At 35.0% G+C, this 12,494-nt stretch overlaps 2 protein-coding genes and 1 long non-coding RNA gene across 10 annotated transcripts in view; 1 reads left to right on the top strand and 2 right to left on the bottom strand.

Moving 5' to 3' along the window:
- LOC135099984 (uncharacterized) overlaps window positions 1–213 on the bottom strand; it is a 2,164-nt gene extending 1,951 nt beyond the window's left edge. The window contains exon 1 of the mRNA XM_064002786.1: window positions 79–213. Within this exon, the coding sequence (XP_063858856.1) occupies window positions 79–192 (114 nt within the window). The 5' untranslated portion in view covers window positions 193–213. The remainder of the gene's footprint in view (window positions 1–78) is intronic.
- The window catches only part of LOC135099987 (uncharacterized), a 23,537-nt gene extending 11,356 nt beyond the window's left edge, over window positions 1–12,181 (top strand). For all 3 annotated transcript variants that reach the window (XR_010268471.1, XR_010268472.1, XR_010268473.1), the window contains exons 3-4: window positions 10,948–11,139; window positions 12,042–12,181. This is a non-coding gene — a long non-coding RNA (uncharacterized LOC135099987). The remainder of the gene's footprint in view (window positions 1–10,947; window positions 11,140–12,041) is intronic.
- Window positions 1,835–12,494, bottom strand: part of LOC135099978 (E3 ubiquitin-protein ligase Su(dx)-like) — a 43,069-nt gene continuing 32,409 nt past the window's right edge. For all 6 annotated transcript variants that reach the window (XM_064002770.1, XM_064002772.1, XM_064002773.1 and 3 more), the window contains one exon: window positions 1,835–11,132. In XM_064002770.1, the coding sequence (XP_063858840.1) occupies window positions 10,960–11,132 (173 nt within the window). In that variant the 3' untranslated portion in view covers window positions 1,835–10,959. The remainder of the gene's footprint in view (window positions 11,133–12,494) is intronic.

Raw genomic sequence — 12,494 nt, 5'->3', positions numbered from 1 at the left:
AGAGAGGCGAGGGGGAAATACGCTAAATGCAACAGGTCAAGTCATTGCCAAGGTGAGCGAAGGGCAACAGACACCAACCCCGACAAAGGCCAAAGCAGCCACACCCGGGCGATGATGATGGTGGTGGTGGTGGTGGAAGGCCTCTGAATGCACCACCATTACCGCCACTGCCGCCACGTAGCACCACTGCATCTGGAATATTACTGTTTTGATGAAAATGCCTGATATGCAAGAGATTCATTGTGAGTATCAGAAGCTAGCTTTGATATTTCACCGAGATGCTCAGCATCTACCTTCAGTTCCTTACAAGTGGCCGAAGTTGTGTCCACCGCAGGCTTATATAGGAGCTGAAATGCTAAGCAGCCGGACACTGACCGCCGCACTGTGCCCTGGAGCGGCTTGCGGCACCGAGAAGCCAGTAAACAGTGACTCGTAACTTTTCGCACTAAAGTCAATAAACTATAACATTTATTTGACTTGACCCTGGTGTACTGCTGTGTGGGCCATTCATCAGACTCCCTTTTGGAACATTCATCATAATCTCTGCCCCACCGTAATGCCAAGTTCAGGGTCGTGTCCACCGAGGCGCTGCGGAGGGCAAATCACTCGCACCCTGACGAGAACAAAGAAAAGACAGTGACCTGGAAATCCCAGAGTCGTATCCCGACGCGGGCCCCTGCGGAGACGGACGTACTACCAGGACGGACAGGGGTTGGGCATCCCCACCCATGAAGTACGTTACCGGCCTCTCGCAGCAAATATATAGCATTTACAGTTCTGGCTTCCGTCTTTTCTTAGTTAGAACCCAAAAAATGTGTTGGTGTCGTCGTGTTGAAAAGGACCAAGTAGATTCCGCACCTTTGTGTTCCTACATGAAGCGCCGCCAATCAAAGAATAAAGCAAAGAATAAAATACGTTCAGTTGAGAACATTAAAATAAATAAATAAAAAAAAGTTTAAGAACCAACACTAGTCATGTAATTCTTATCGCAACTGTCGTTCTTTAATGTTCTGCCATTGTCTTTACTTACAGAGATTCGCTCTTCTGCCATGATATCTTTGTCATTCTTTACTTTGCTGGTATATATATATATATATATATATATATATATATATATATATATATATATATATATATATATATATATATATATATATATATATATATATATATATATATATATATATATATATATATAGTTTTGTTTTTGTCTTATTTTCATCCTACATGTTAACAATAATCTTCCGCTTATCTCCTGCCATGCATCCATTCCTTTTATCCTGCTTTTCTCCACACCTGTCATCATTCTTGATGTAATATTCCCAGGAAATCTGAATAAAAGTTGGAGTGTATCTCCTGCTCCACATAAGTATTTCATAATGATTTATCAGACTACTCTCTCTCTCTCTCTCTCTCTCTCTCTCTGGAGGGAACACCTAATCCCCTTCCCACACCGCTAATCACGTGAACACATCGTGCATCCACATACCACTAGACTAAACGACCTTTTTTTCGAACACAAATTTGACCTCAGCTTATATGTCTATTTATTTATTTAAGTTGTGTTTCATTTAATTATATATTCAATTTTTATTTTTATTTATTTATTTATTTTTTTTTTTAACCAATGGTTCTTGATATTTAAATAATACATATTAAGGTGACATACTCCTCCCACAGGAAAATATACCACCGCGATGCGATTGCCGCTATGTAATGTACTCACTGTTAAGAGCACAACTAGTTATCATTGTTGCCCTTGGCCAGTGTCTCTCCTACATAATAAAAAAAAAAATGCGAGATATTTAATATGTATCAGTGAGTGAAAGCCATCTTGTGGATTACACTTTATTTACATATCCAGATATTATATAATATATACACAGCGATAATATTTATTATGGAAAATAAGAGTTGGTACTGCAAACAAAACTGAATGCAGTATATAATCAAATATATAATTATTTCAAATATTTTACTCTGACACATAATGCAGCCGTTGTCAAAACTGCTGATATACAACAATTGAGTTGCCTGAACTAAACAGCCACGTGAAGCCACAAGGAACAACAGATACCAGGAAAATACATAAGATTGCATTCTATACTCACTAGTGTACTGTGTAATGTTTTGGTGCCAATCAAGAGACCAAAACTAACATTTTTCAACCTACTGGAATTGGACCCCAAAACTTAAATAATGTGAAAACTAAAGCATATAGGTAGTGACTAAGATAACTGCATAAATATCCAATTGATCAAAGTTTGAGTAATGCATAATATAAAATATATGGACAGAAGACTGAACATTATCAAAGAAGGAAATAACTATTTGATGAAGAAGGCTAATGTTATGATGCCACCATACTTTCATTTGTTGAGTGAGGAAGATCTGAACATTTCATATCACTTCTCCCATAAGCTTTCTAGTTGACAATTTGCCCAGACAACATCTCTCAGTCTCAGACTTTTGAGAACCAATTGGCAGTTTCCACTGTACAGAGAATGTATGAGGAAACAAGAGAATCAAGACTATTAAAAATATTTTGCATTTCTCAAGAAAAATCTTGCTAATACCTTCTTGGAACATACAGCTTCATCACTGACTTACCTAACTATCACAGTATATACATAAATCCTTGGTTATGAATGTAAAAAGAAAAACAAAAAGGAGGGGTATATTACACTATATACAGGCATGTGTTGTCCTGACTTGGCCGGGAATGAGGCACACTTGCAAATTTTGACTGGCTTTGGGACAGTGGCAGCATGATGTATTATAACAACCATGATGACAGTGATGTATGGCCAGACCCAGATGCAAAGGGAGACAAAATTCCATGCAGCCTCATGTCATCAAAAACCTGTGCATCACCATTTATGTGTTCCAACTGTATAGCTTAGTGTTTAGAAATGCACTTAACTAGCAATAAAACAGACCACTGGATACTAATGATTCAAGGCTACCCCAATGCATTCCTTTACGTAAATATCAAGACCTGAACCAGTGACAAATACCAAACCAGTGGCCAGCAGTGCTCCTCTACCTTTATGTGCCACAATTGTAGTATAAATTTTCCAGGTGAACATTCAAGTTGTTCAATGCCTTATTAACTATATCACTTGTGGAACACAAATTTTAAGTACATCTTGTGAAAATTTCAATAAACACAACTATAGCTGAGAATACAAGTTCTTCACTGGCTGATCATTACCAGCATCACCAAAATGGATGTATATTATTCAGTCATAATATCATAAGTGCAGCTGCAGCCAATATAAGTGCTGAGTGGTCTTCTTAGGCATTTATTCAAAATAACATAAGGTACTCCACAGAAAGCTGATGGCCCTTTAAATCTGAACAATAGATATCAAATATCCCCTGCTCATGTTTTAGTTATAAAAGGTAACAAATTTGTGAAATTAGAACTTAAAATATTGAATGACAGAACATTTTCCACTTTGTTTCAACCGATATGAGTAAATTATGAAATTTGAAAAAATGCACTGAATTATGCAACACCTTTAAATTATTTGTCATTGTGCCAAAGGGATGTAAACGTTAACACTGCTTTCCCAGCTTGATGGACTCAACCTAGCCATTAAACTTTACAGAGTACTGTCGGTCATTAATCAGAAAAAAAAAAGCCTTCTTTTCTGGACATGAACGCATTCCTTGCTTGCTCATTGCTAACATACAAGAGGCCCACTTAGTTTCAAGAACTGGAGGGAGAAAAATCCTACATACTTGAACAAGTATATCATTCCATGGCATTATTACAGCAAATTTCCAGCTAACCAGCACCCACACACTTTATATTACAGTTCAAGACAAAAAAAAAATATATATATATAAAGAAATTAATATGATTAATGAATAAATAACTATAACTAAAAGTAGAAATAAATACATCACAGGTACACCATTTAGTGCTATTCAGCCTCATTTATATTCTTCAACAGCAGTCTTAGAGCCAGCAGTGTGAGTATCTATTGTATGTCAAGCTATATATCATAGAATCCCCATAAAAATATGCATGTTTTCTCCACCTTAAGCAAAAGCTGAGGATATGTTATAGGCTGAAGAAAGGGGATTGGAAGCATTACATTAATTCAAGGAAGGATATAATGTTGGATAAAATGTTCTAAACAGTATCAAAGCTCATGGTGCAAAGCTTAAGAGAGTTCTTAGTGAATAGTGAAAACTAGTAAACTTTAGCAAAAAAACAGATGTAGTTTTTGCTGCAATGGTCTGAAGGAGCCATACACACCCATATATATATATATATATATATATATATATATATATATATATATATATATATATATATATATATATATATATATATATATATATATATATATATATATATATATATATATATATAATTTTTTAATCATCATTGAGAGAAAATATTCCATGGCATACAATGTAATGTCAGATCTCAACTAAGCCTGATAATATGAGATGCTATCTTGACAACAATCATGGAATAGTTAAAATACTTGGGGTTTGCAAGTTCACATCATACAAGTTTACCTTTTCCTAAGTTTCATCATTTTTGTGTATTTTCCTAACAGCTTTCATAGATTCTCTCTAGTATCATATGCAGGTCATATCTTTTCAGAACCTGCTGCTTTTACACTTTTTTCCAATTAACAACCAGTGTTCATGCGAGTCCTTCCTTAGTCTGAAGCACAACTGACAAATATTTAATAATAGTTTTGTCCTGTTCTCACTTATGAATCTGCATTTACAAGTAAAAATTGATCTCAGACATTGAAAATTTACCATGACTAAAATCATAATCTAAGAGTGAGCCTAATTTCTGAATTTTTTATTTATGAATAATTTTTAAGGAAAATAACTCATTCATAATCACAATTGTATTAAAAAGTAGGATTAGAAAATCAAGTAGGTAATACTGAAAATGGGAGAAAACTTCAGTGCCTCTTAGACATCACCTTTAAAGCCATATTACCGGAGAACCTGACTGAGAATGGATTGAATGAATAAGAGGGAGACTTTTTTGTTTGAGTAACAATGGTAAAGATGATCTCCTCACAAAAAATAACAGAAACAAACACACTTATACAGTGTTGCTAGTATCATGTGCTATGAGATTCACAAATTTTGCACAAATTCCAGAACAATGCAAATGAAAACTCACAAACCCCTTGTATTTATGAAAATTGAGGGTGAAGTAAACTTGTGTTGCTATGTAGTGGAAAGAGGACAGCAGTGTCACAACTAAGAGTTGATAAAATTTATTAAGTCATGTGAGTGCAGTCTGCTATTGTTTCAGTAAATCAGATTGACTTCTACTCAGTCTGCTGGAAAATCAAGATAGCCAGCATGCTGTATCAGGTGCCAGTCAGCATGGAATTTACAGTAATTGCAACAACCTGCAAATGACCCAGAATTCCACAAATTTGAATAAAATTTCCTTTTCTCTCAAAAATATTCAAATTAAAACAAAGGTTTATTTAGTGTCTAAGAAAGCAGCAAGAATGTATCCCTTATATATATCAAGAAACAAGACACACATTTTGATTATGAAGTAATAACTTCAACAAAACATTTTGTATCTCTATTATACAAGAACTGTGGTAAAGTTTTCACACACACACACACACACACACACACACACACACACACACACACACACCAGCATCAAAACAATATCAGCAAGATGTGCTGCAAAAGGAAGATTTCCCAGTATCTGTGTAGGGAAAAAATTAACAATGTTATTATACATGCCTCACATGTAGCCATGACAAGACAAAAAGCAAATTTTTGAAAATGTAAAATAGTAATGTGTACATATGTTCACACACACATGCATGCACTCACACACACACACACACATACAATAGCAGTGGTTTCTCTGTAAATAATCTTGTCTGAATTTTAAATAATAAAGTGGTAGTGAAACTATGGTAGTCATTGCTTTTAGATGCAAATGATGTAAGTATGCAATATCACAAACATAAGAGAAAGGGATAGGTAAAGTTCATAGGTGGGCTTTATTGCAATAAATAATTGCAATAATGGTATTAGGTTATTCGATAACTATTTTTCCTATGTTATCAATTCATTGGTATCACTGATACTTTTGGTTCCAAACTAGCAATAATCGATACTTTTAGTTTTTGAAACATGAGCATGTTTAAGTTCTGAACATTCAGAATTAAATGTAGTTATTTTACTTAAAACAGTACTTTTCATTGGTGAAGACAGGATAAACATTGAAGAATTCAAAGATTTTTCAGTGTTTTCTAAGATAAAAAAATAAAGATTTGGATTTATTAACTTTTTCATTTAAAATATCAATATCATTATCACTAGTATCAGAATTTTGGATTTATTGATTTATTGGTTATCAGTTTTCAGGCAATAAATTTATTGCCAGTTATCGATTATCAGTTAGTGCTAATAAGCTTATCATTCGATTTATCAGTTATCGTGATAAATTTTTTCATTAACATGCCCAGTTATGGTAATACTGTTAGTTACCAAAATGTACTGAAAAGTAGCAGTGATGAAGCACTTGCGCACACTTAGCCCACAACATGCAATATTGCTGGAAAAACAAATTTTCACCTGATAGTAACTGACTCGTCACATTACTTGCATTCTTGTTTGACGTCTTGCTATTTAGTAGTTTGATTGAGTTCCATTCAGATAATGTTACTTCTATATCAATTATCTACTTGTGTTGAAGATTCATTCAGAAAACATAACACATAAAGTCTCTTCCCACTTGTTCATAATAGCAATATAATAATTTCCTGAGTGGAATTTCTTACTGATCACTTACTACCTATTTATTCAGAGGATGCAAAGACTGGGTATTAGGTGCTTTCTCTAGAAATCTGTCATACTGTTCATGAGAAGCTCACTGTTACTGTCCATGGCTGTCACAGGCAGGGTGAAATTTGCACCATGAACAGTTTGCCCTTGGATATGAAGACGAGGTGTGTGATGTGTGCCAGGTTATAACAGATAGGACTATACAATATAAGTTCCAAGTTCTTTGCCTTGGAAGATGCAGTTAGCAATCATAAGTCCAGTACATGAAACTCAAAGTTGCGGTTAACTAAAGATTATGATGAAAATGAGTAATCGGAAAACTAAAATCATAATAAATCAATAATGAAGTGCTTCTTCTTTGTAGTTAACCTATTTCATAGTGCAATCTTGAGTTTTCTGGAGGCTTGTGAACAACCTTACTAACAAAGAAGCTTTTGAAGGAGGGAAATATTAATTAACTGAAAGTGACAATCCATGAGGAAAAGTTTGAGGCCTTGATTTGATATTTCCTCAATAAAGCTTTCATTTTTATACTATGACATTCTTAAATAAACTCTTTAACTGTTCAGTTACAAGAAAGCACAGCAAGATTGTTGAAAACTATGCTGGTATACAATATCCTCTTCAATTAAGAAAACCATTTCAAAATTTAGGAAATTAAATGACTGATTATTAAGGAAATATTCACAGTTCCACAATCTTGCTGAATTATTTCTTTCCAGATTTCTTTGCCTCCTCTCTAATTAACAAGAATTGTATGTATAATTCAGAAACTTTTGATATGAGGCATCTAAATTACATCCAACTGATGTGGTCAGTGTTCAGAAAATATTTCATGCATCATATTACAATAGGAAGGAGTTTATCCACATTAATATTTATCATCACAAAATACAGTGGTGAGAGAGAGAGAGAGAGAGAGAGAGAGAGAGAGAGAGAGAGAGAGAGAGAGAGAGAGAGAGAGAGAGAGAGAGAGAGAGAGAGAGAGAGAGAGAGAGAGAGAGAGAGAGAGAGAGAGAGAGATAGAGAGAGAGAGAGAGAGAGAGAGAGAGAGAAAGAAAGAGAGAGAGAGAGATTAAAACCATTTCATCCAGTTGTAAATGAAAAAAATGAAAATTCATGAAATTAACCTGATCTGACATGCTTCCTGAGTTCAAATACATGCATGTGTACACTCAGCAAAGAAAGAAAAAGAAAAGTGAAATGATGACTGTAACTATCATTGCATATCCACCCATGTAAACAGAAAATATAATGACATACATGTATATTGTAATTTTTGTCCATTTTTTTATGGTTTGCTGAAAGGGTGACAAAATGTTACATAGAAAAAATAGGACTTAGTGTGAAATATATTGTTAAAAATGTTTCCTTGTTGGCTGTTATTAGCTTATAAAGATGGGCAGGGTTTTTTAATTTTGAGATCTCGGTTCAAACTACTTCATGTGAAAAATACTTTTAATACCAGCATCTGTCTATATTTTAGTTACATCATTTTAATATTGATTTATGCTTAACATTGTTTGCTTGTGTGTGGTGCTTTGTCTGGGGCATCCCATGTGGGATTATTAGCCTGGTATATAGAGTGAGTGATAGCATACTTAAGGTCATTTAGTGCTCAATATTTATGGAAAACATTAAACCCTATCTAATTTGGAGTAATGAGGTTGGAGACCTGCATCAAATTTGCTGAAAGTCCTGAATATCTAGTGATTACCTCTAACCTCTTGCATCATGACTCGTAGAAGTGAGGGAGGGAGAGACGGATTATGTGCACTGTTGTGTCCTGACAGTCAAGATTCGTAAAAAATTTTCCCTTTTCTCTCTCTTTAGTGTTCTTTATGTAAAATCTGAATGCACCATCATATTAAGGAATTTTCTAGGACTGACATGGGAATTGTAGATCCCTTCTTAGTGGTTCCTGTTCTTTACAGAATGGAATCGTAAGACTCTAATGACTGTGAAATGTATCAAATAATATTTACTGATACATATGTGTGAGTGTGTAAGTGTAAGGTTATCAGTCATCACTTCAAGAGATTTTTTGCTGGACAAAGGTACACATGTGCACATACTATGCATACACGTCAGTCATGCACACATGCACTCATGCACAAACACATACCTCGCAAGGACATCCACACATATACGTGTAGGTACTTAAATGTAAACACTCATTTCTTTTCCTGTGTACAAGCTTTAAATTGTCCTTCATATCCTTTATGTACATTCAGTATTGCAACCATATATAGCTGAGGTTTAAACATTACAGGTCATCAAACGTCCTTTATATATCACAACAAACTGTAAAATATTACAAAATTTCCAAAGTAGATTCAATTTTATAAAATTACTGTGGTATGGCCAATATTTTCTGTTTGCTTCAAATAATTCAGTACTCCAGATTTGTTTTACCCAACTCATTCCACAGAAAACAGCTTTGTGTATTTGAACTGGGGCCCATGTATGTAGAGAATAGCAACAACTCAAAATCTGGAAAACATACAAAATCTGGAAAACATACAGAGTCCACCTTCCAGTGCACTTCTTGAATAGACACACACATCCCCTTTTTTTTTCCTGTTTGTCACAATGGTCACCCACTAAAACAGCACATCTGTGTAAGACATGCACTCCATCCCCCTTATAGCCGGCTGAGTGAGATCTGAGAAGTTAAAAAAAACTCACACTTCCACTGTTATATTCATGCTTCATCATAATTATATCACCAATAAAAATGTAACTAGAAATAATTAATCTTATGTTTACATATTACAAGAGGATGTACTGTACATGTCTGACATAGGTGTGCTCAATTTCAATGGATAACCAGTCGGTTTTTGAAACAAAGAGGGAATCTGTGTATTTGAAAAGTATTCTAAGGTGTGGTATTATGTAGCTACATAATGCCACCTATGTTGCTATTTTCTGTATACAGGAACGAGAGAGAGAGAGAGAGAGAGAGAGAGAGAGAGAGAGAGAGAGAGAGAGAGAGAGAGAGAGAGAGAGAGAGAGAGAGAGAGAGAGAGAGAGAGAGAGAGAGAGAGAGAGAGAGAGAGAGAGAGAGAGAGAGAGAGAGCTTTCACAAATAACAAAGACTTGGACTTTTCCTAAATTGTTATTAATGTACTATGTCAATACAGTTCATACTGCACTCAAACACCACTCATAGGTCATGAGTTATCACAAACACCAAGTATCACTGCCCACCATGGGAAATAATAAATCAAACAATTGTAATTTCCTTAGAGAAATGTGGTGGAGATAAGAAGCATTAGACTGTAACACAGCTGGAAGGGAAGTAAGGAAGACTTATGGGAAATGCAGAAGCTGCTTCGATTACTTTGGGGAACTTGCTCTAGAAACTCTCCAACAATTACAGATAAAATAACTTTCTTCAACACAGATGGTCATCAAAAGGATGAGCATATCACTCCAGGCCCAAATAATCAACAATAATCACTATAAAGTAACAGCAGCATGGGATAGGGTCAGGAAGGTTGTCATCATCTGGTCGGTTGAAATATATGACAAAGTGCCCAAACTAGCCATCTCCCCTAGTCAAGGGTGTGAGTGCCGTGACTTATGTGTTGCTGCTGTGGTAAAATATGTTAAATGAACATTGTAAAAATCTTGTCATTCTAGTCACTGATGAATTATGTCTAGGACTGAAGCATAGTCAAGCATAAAAGTCTAAATCTTTTATACAGCTTATAATACAACTTCCAAGACTCTCTCCCATGAGCTAATAACATATTCTTTGGATAAAGATAAAACGTAACAATATCAATCCATATAATAATGCCTTCCCCAAACATATTGGAAAAGAAAATATTATGACAAATTAATCATAAACTTATCTTTTATTAATAGGAACCAACCAGGTATTCAAGTTGGCTGGTATGACACAACCTGGGTAGGATAAGATTGGGTTAACAAACTATATTGTGACAGATCATCAGTGTGGCCAATAGAAATATATATATATATATATATATATATATATATATATATATATATATATATATATATATATATATATATATGCAAAAGCATACTTTGTAAATACTTGGTATGACCTACCCAATGCACATACATATTTACACCCATTAAATAATCCGCTCATGCTCACAGATGCTGGGATCACTACTCCTGGCCAAAGCCCTCTGTCTCTTCAATGGCAAAAGTGAGCTTTTCCACCAACTGCTCATAAGACTTGTATGGAGGCAAGTCTAGACGGTTGAAGCATGTATGAGAACGAGGTAGCCAAGTCTCTTTCCCAACCTTCTCAATGCAGAATTTCTGTGGTCCATTGCTTCCTGCAAGGTGAAAGGAATGGTTTAATAAGTTATAATATCAATATTTTGTGCACCATGAAAGGTGGAGGCTCAAATGGTCTTGATTTCAAAAGATTATATGCAGATTTCTTGATCGTGAACATTTAAGTATAGGAATACTCATCCAAATTAGAATTAATCAGCTGTGAGCCCAACAGAAGTGCCTGCACCTTTCAGTGCACAAAATCATATTCAAAACAATCTTTATATAACAATATCCCAAAACTCAAATATAGAACAGGGAACTTGTTTTAAGAGATAGTTTTTTTTTTTTTTAATATATAACCATCCCATTTACTGTACTTCTACTTTAATAAAGGAACCAAAGGAAGAATGCTGTGAACAAAAGCAATTTTGCTTTTAGCTTTTCATATTTCTTTAGAATACATATCAGAGTTGAATGAGCTTGTTGGAGAAAGTAAACCAGAAACTGTTATGTGGTCATATAGGTAGAAATGGGAGAGAAAAGAACATATAAATCTGAAGTAGACTGTGACAACAGCAAGAGAAAGGCCAAGGAAGGAATGGAGACGTAGGATCAAGGAACTGTCATTACAGGGGACTAAGCATTTAGTAGGGCAAGAGGCATGTCTTTGACAAAGTGAGCTAATGCAATGCTGTCAGTCTATAGGGGGTAATGAACCATCTTATGCAGTCTGAAGCAGCTAGGGACTGGAGGTGCAAGAATCTTGAAGTACCATAAAAAGCAGAAAGTTATGTACTTGCACAATGTCAAATATGTACTTCCATGAATATGTTTAAAACACTGACACTGCAAAATAATCTCTCAAGAAACCACAATCACATTCCTTCATCTCTCTCCTCTATTATTTCTCAGCTAACCAACAATGTATTTGATGGCAATTATTTATCTTAACATGCATGTTGCAGGTGAAAGGATATCTCTTCCTGCTACAATAACTGACGTAGAGAAGAGAAGCAGAGACAGGAGGTGGAAATAAAAAAAAGTTAATACATGAAACAAATAGAAGGCAAGTAATTTTGATGGAGACATTCTCTCAATAAAGGAAATTTCAAAACTTAATCTTCCAGAATCTCATTTAAGGAACAAGTCCATACTTCCTTGGAAGATGCCTGCCACCACATCCAAATCCTGTAAGATATGTAAAGAAGACTAGGTATCCTTTAGGTTGCTTGAGTCAATCTTCACCATGATGGAAGTCACATGTATGCTGAGATGTTTACTTTTACTGCCCCAGAGCAAGCCAGAAAGGAATATGGCTATTACATGCAGATCATCATGAACTGCTTTGTTTTCTTATTAAGAGTATGTTATCTTGCAGTAATAACAGTTTGGCTATTAGGCCCTGATGCAGAGACCCA

The sequence above is a fragment of the Scylla paramamosain genome, chromosome 4, assembly GCF_035594125.1.
Source record: "Scylla paramamosain isolate STU-SP2022 chromosome 4, ASM3559412v1, whole genome shotgun sequence".
NCBI lineage: Eukaryota > Metazoa > Arthropoda > Malacostraca > Decapoda > Portunidae > Scylla > Scylla paramamosain.
This window is presented reverse-complemented; position numbering and strand designations above follow the sequence as displayed.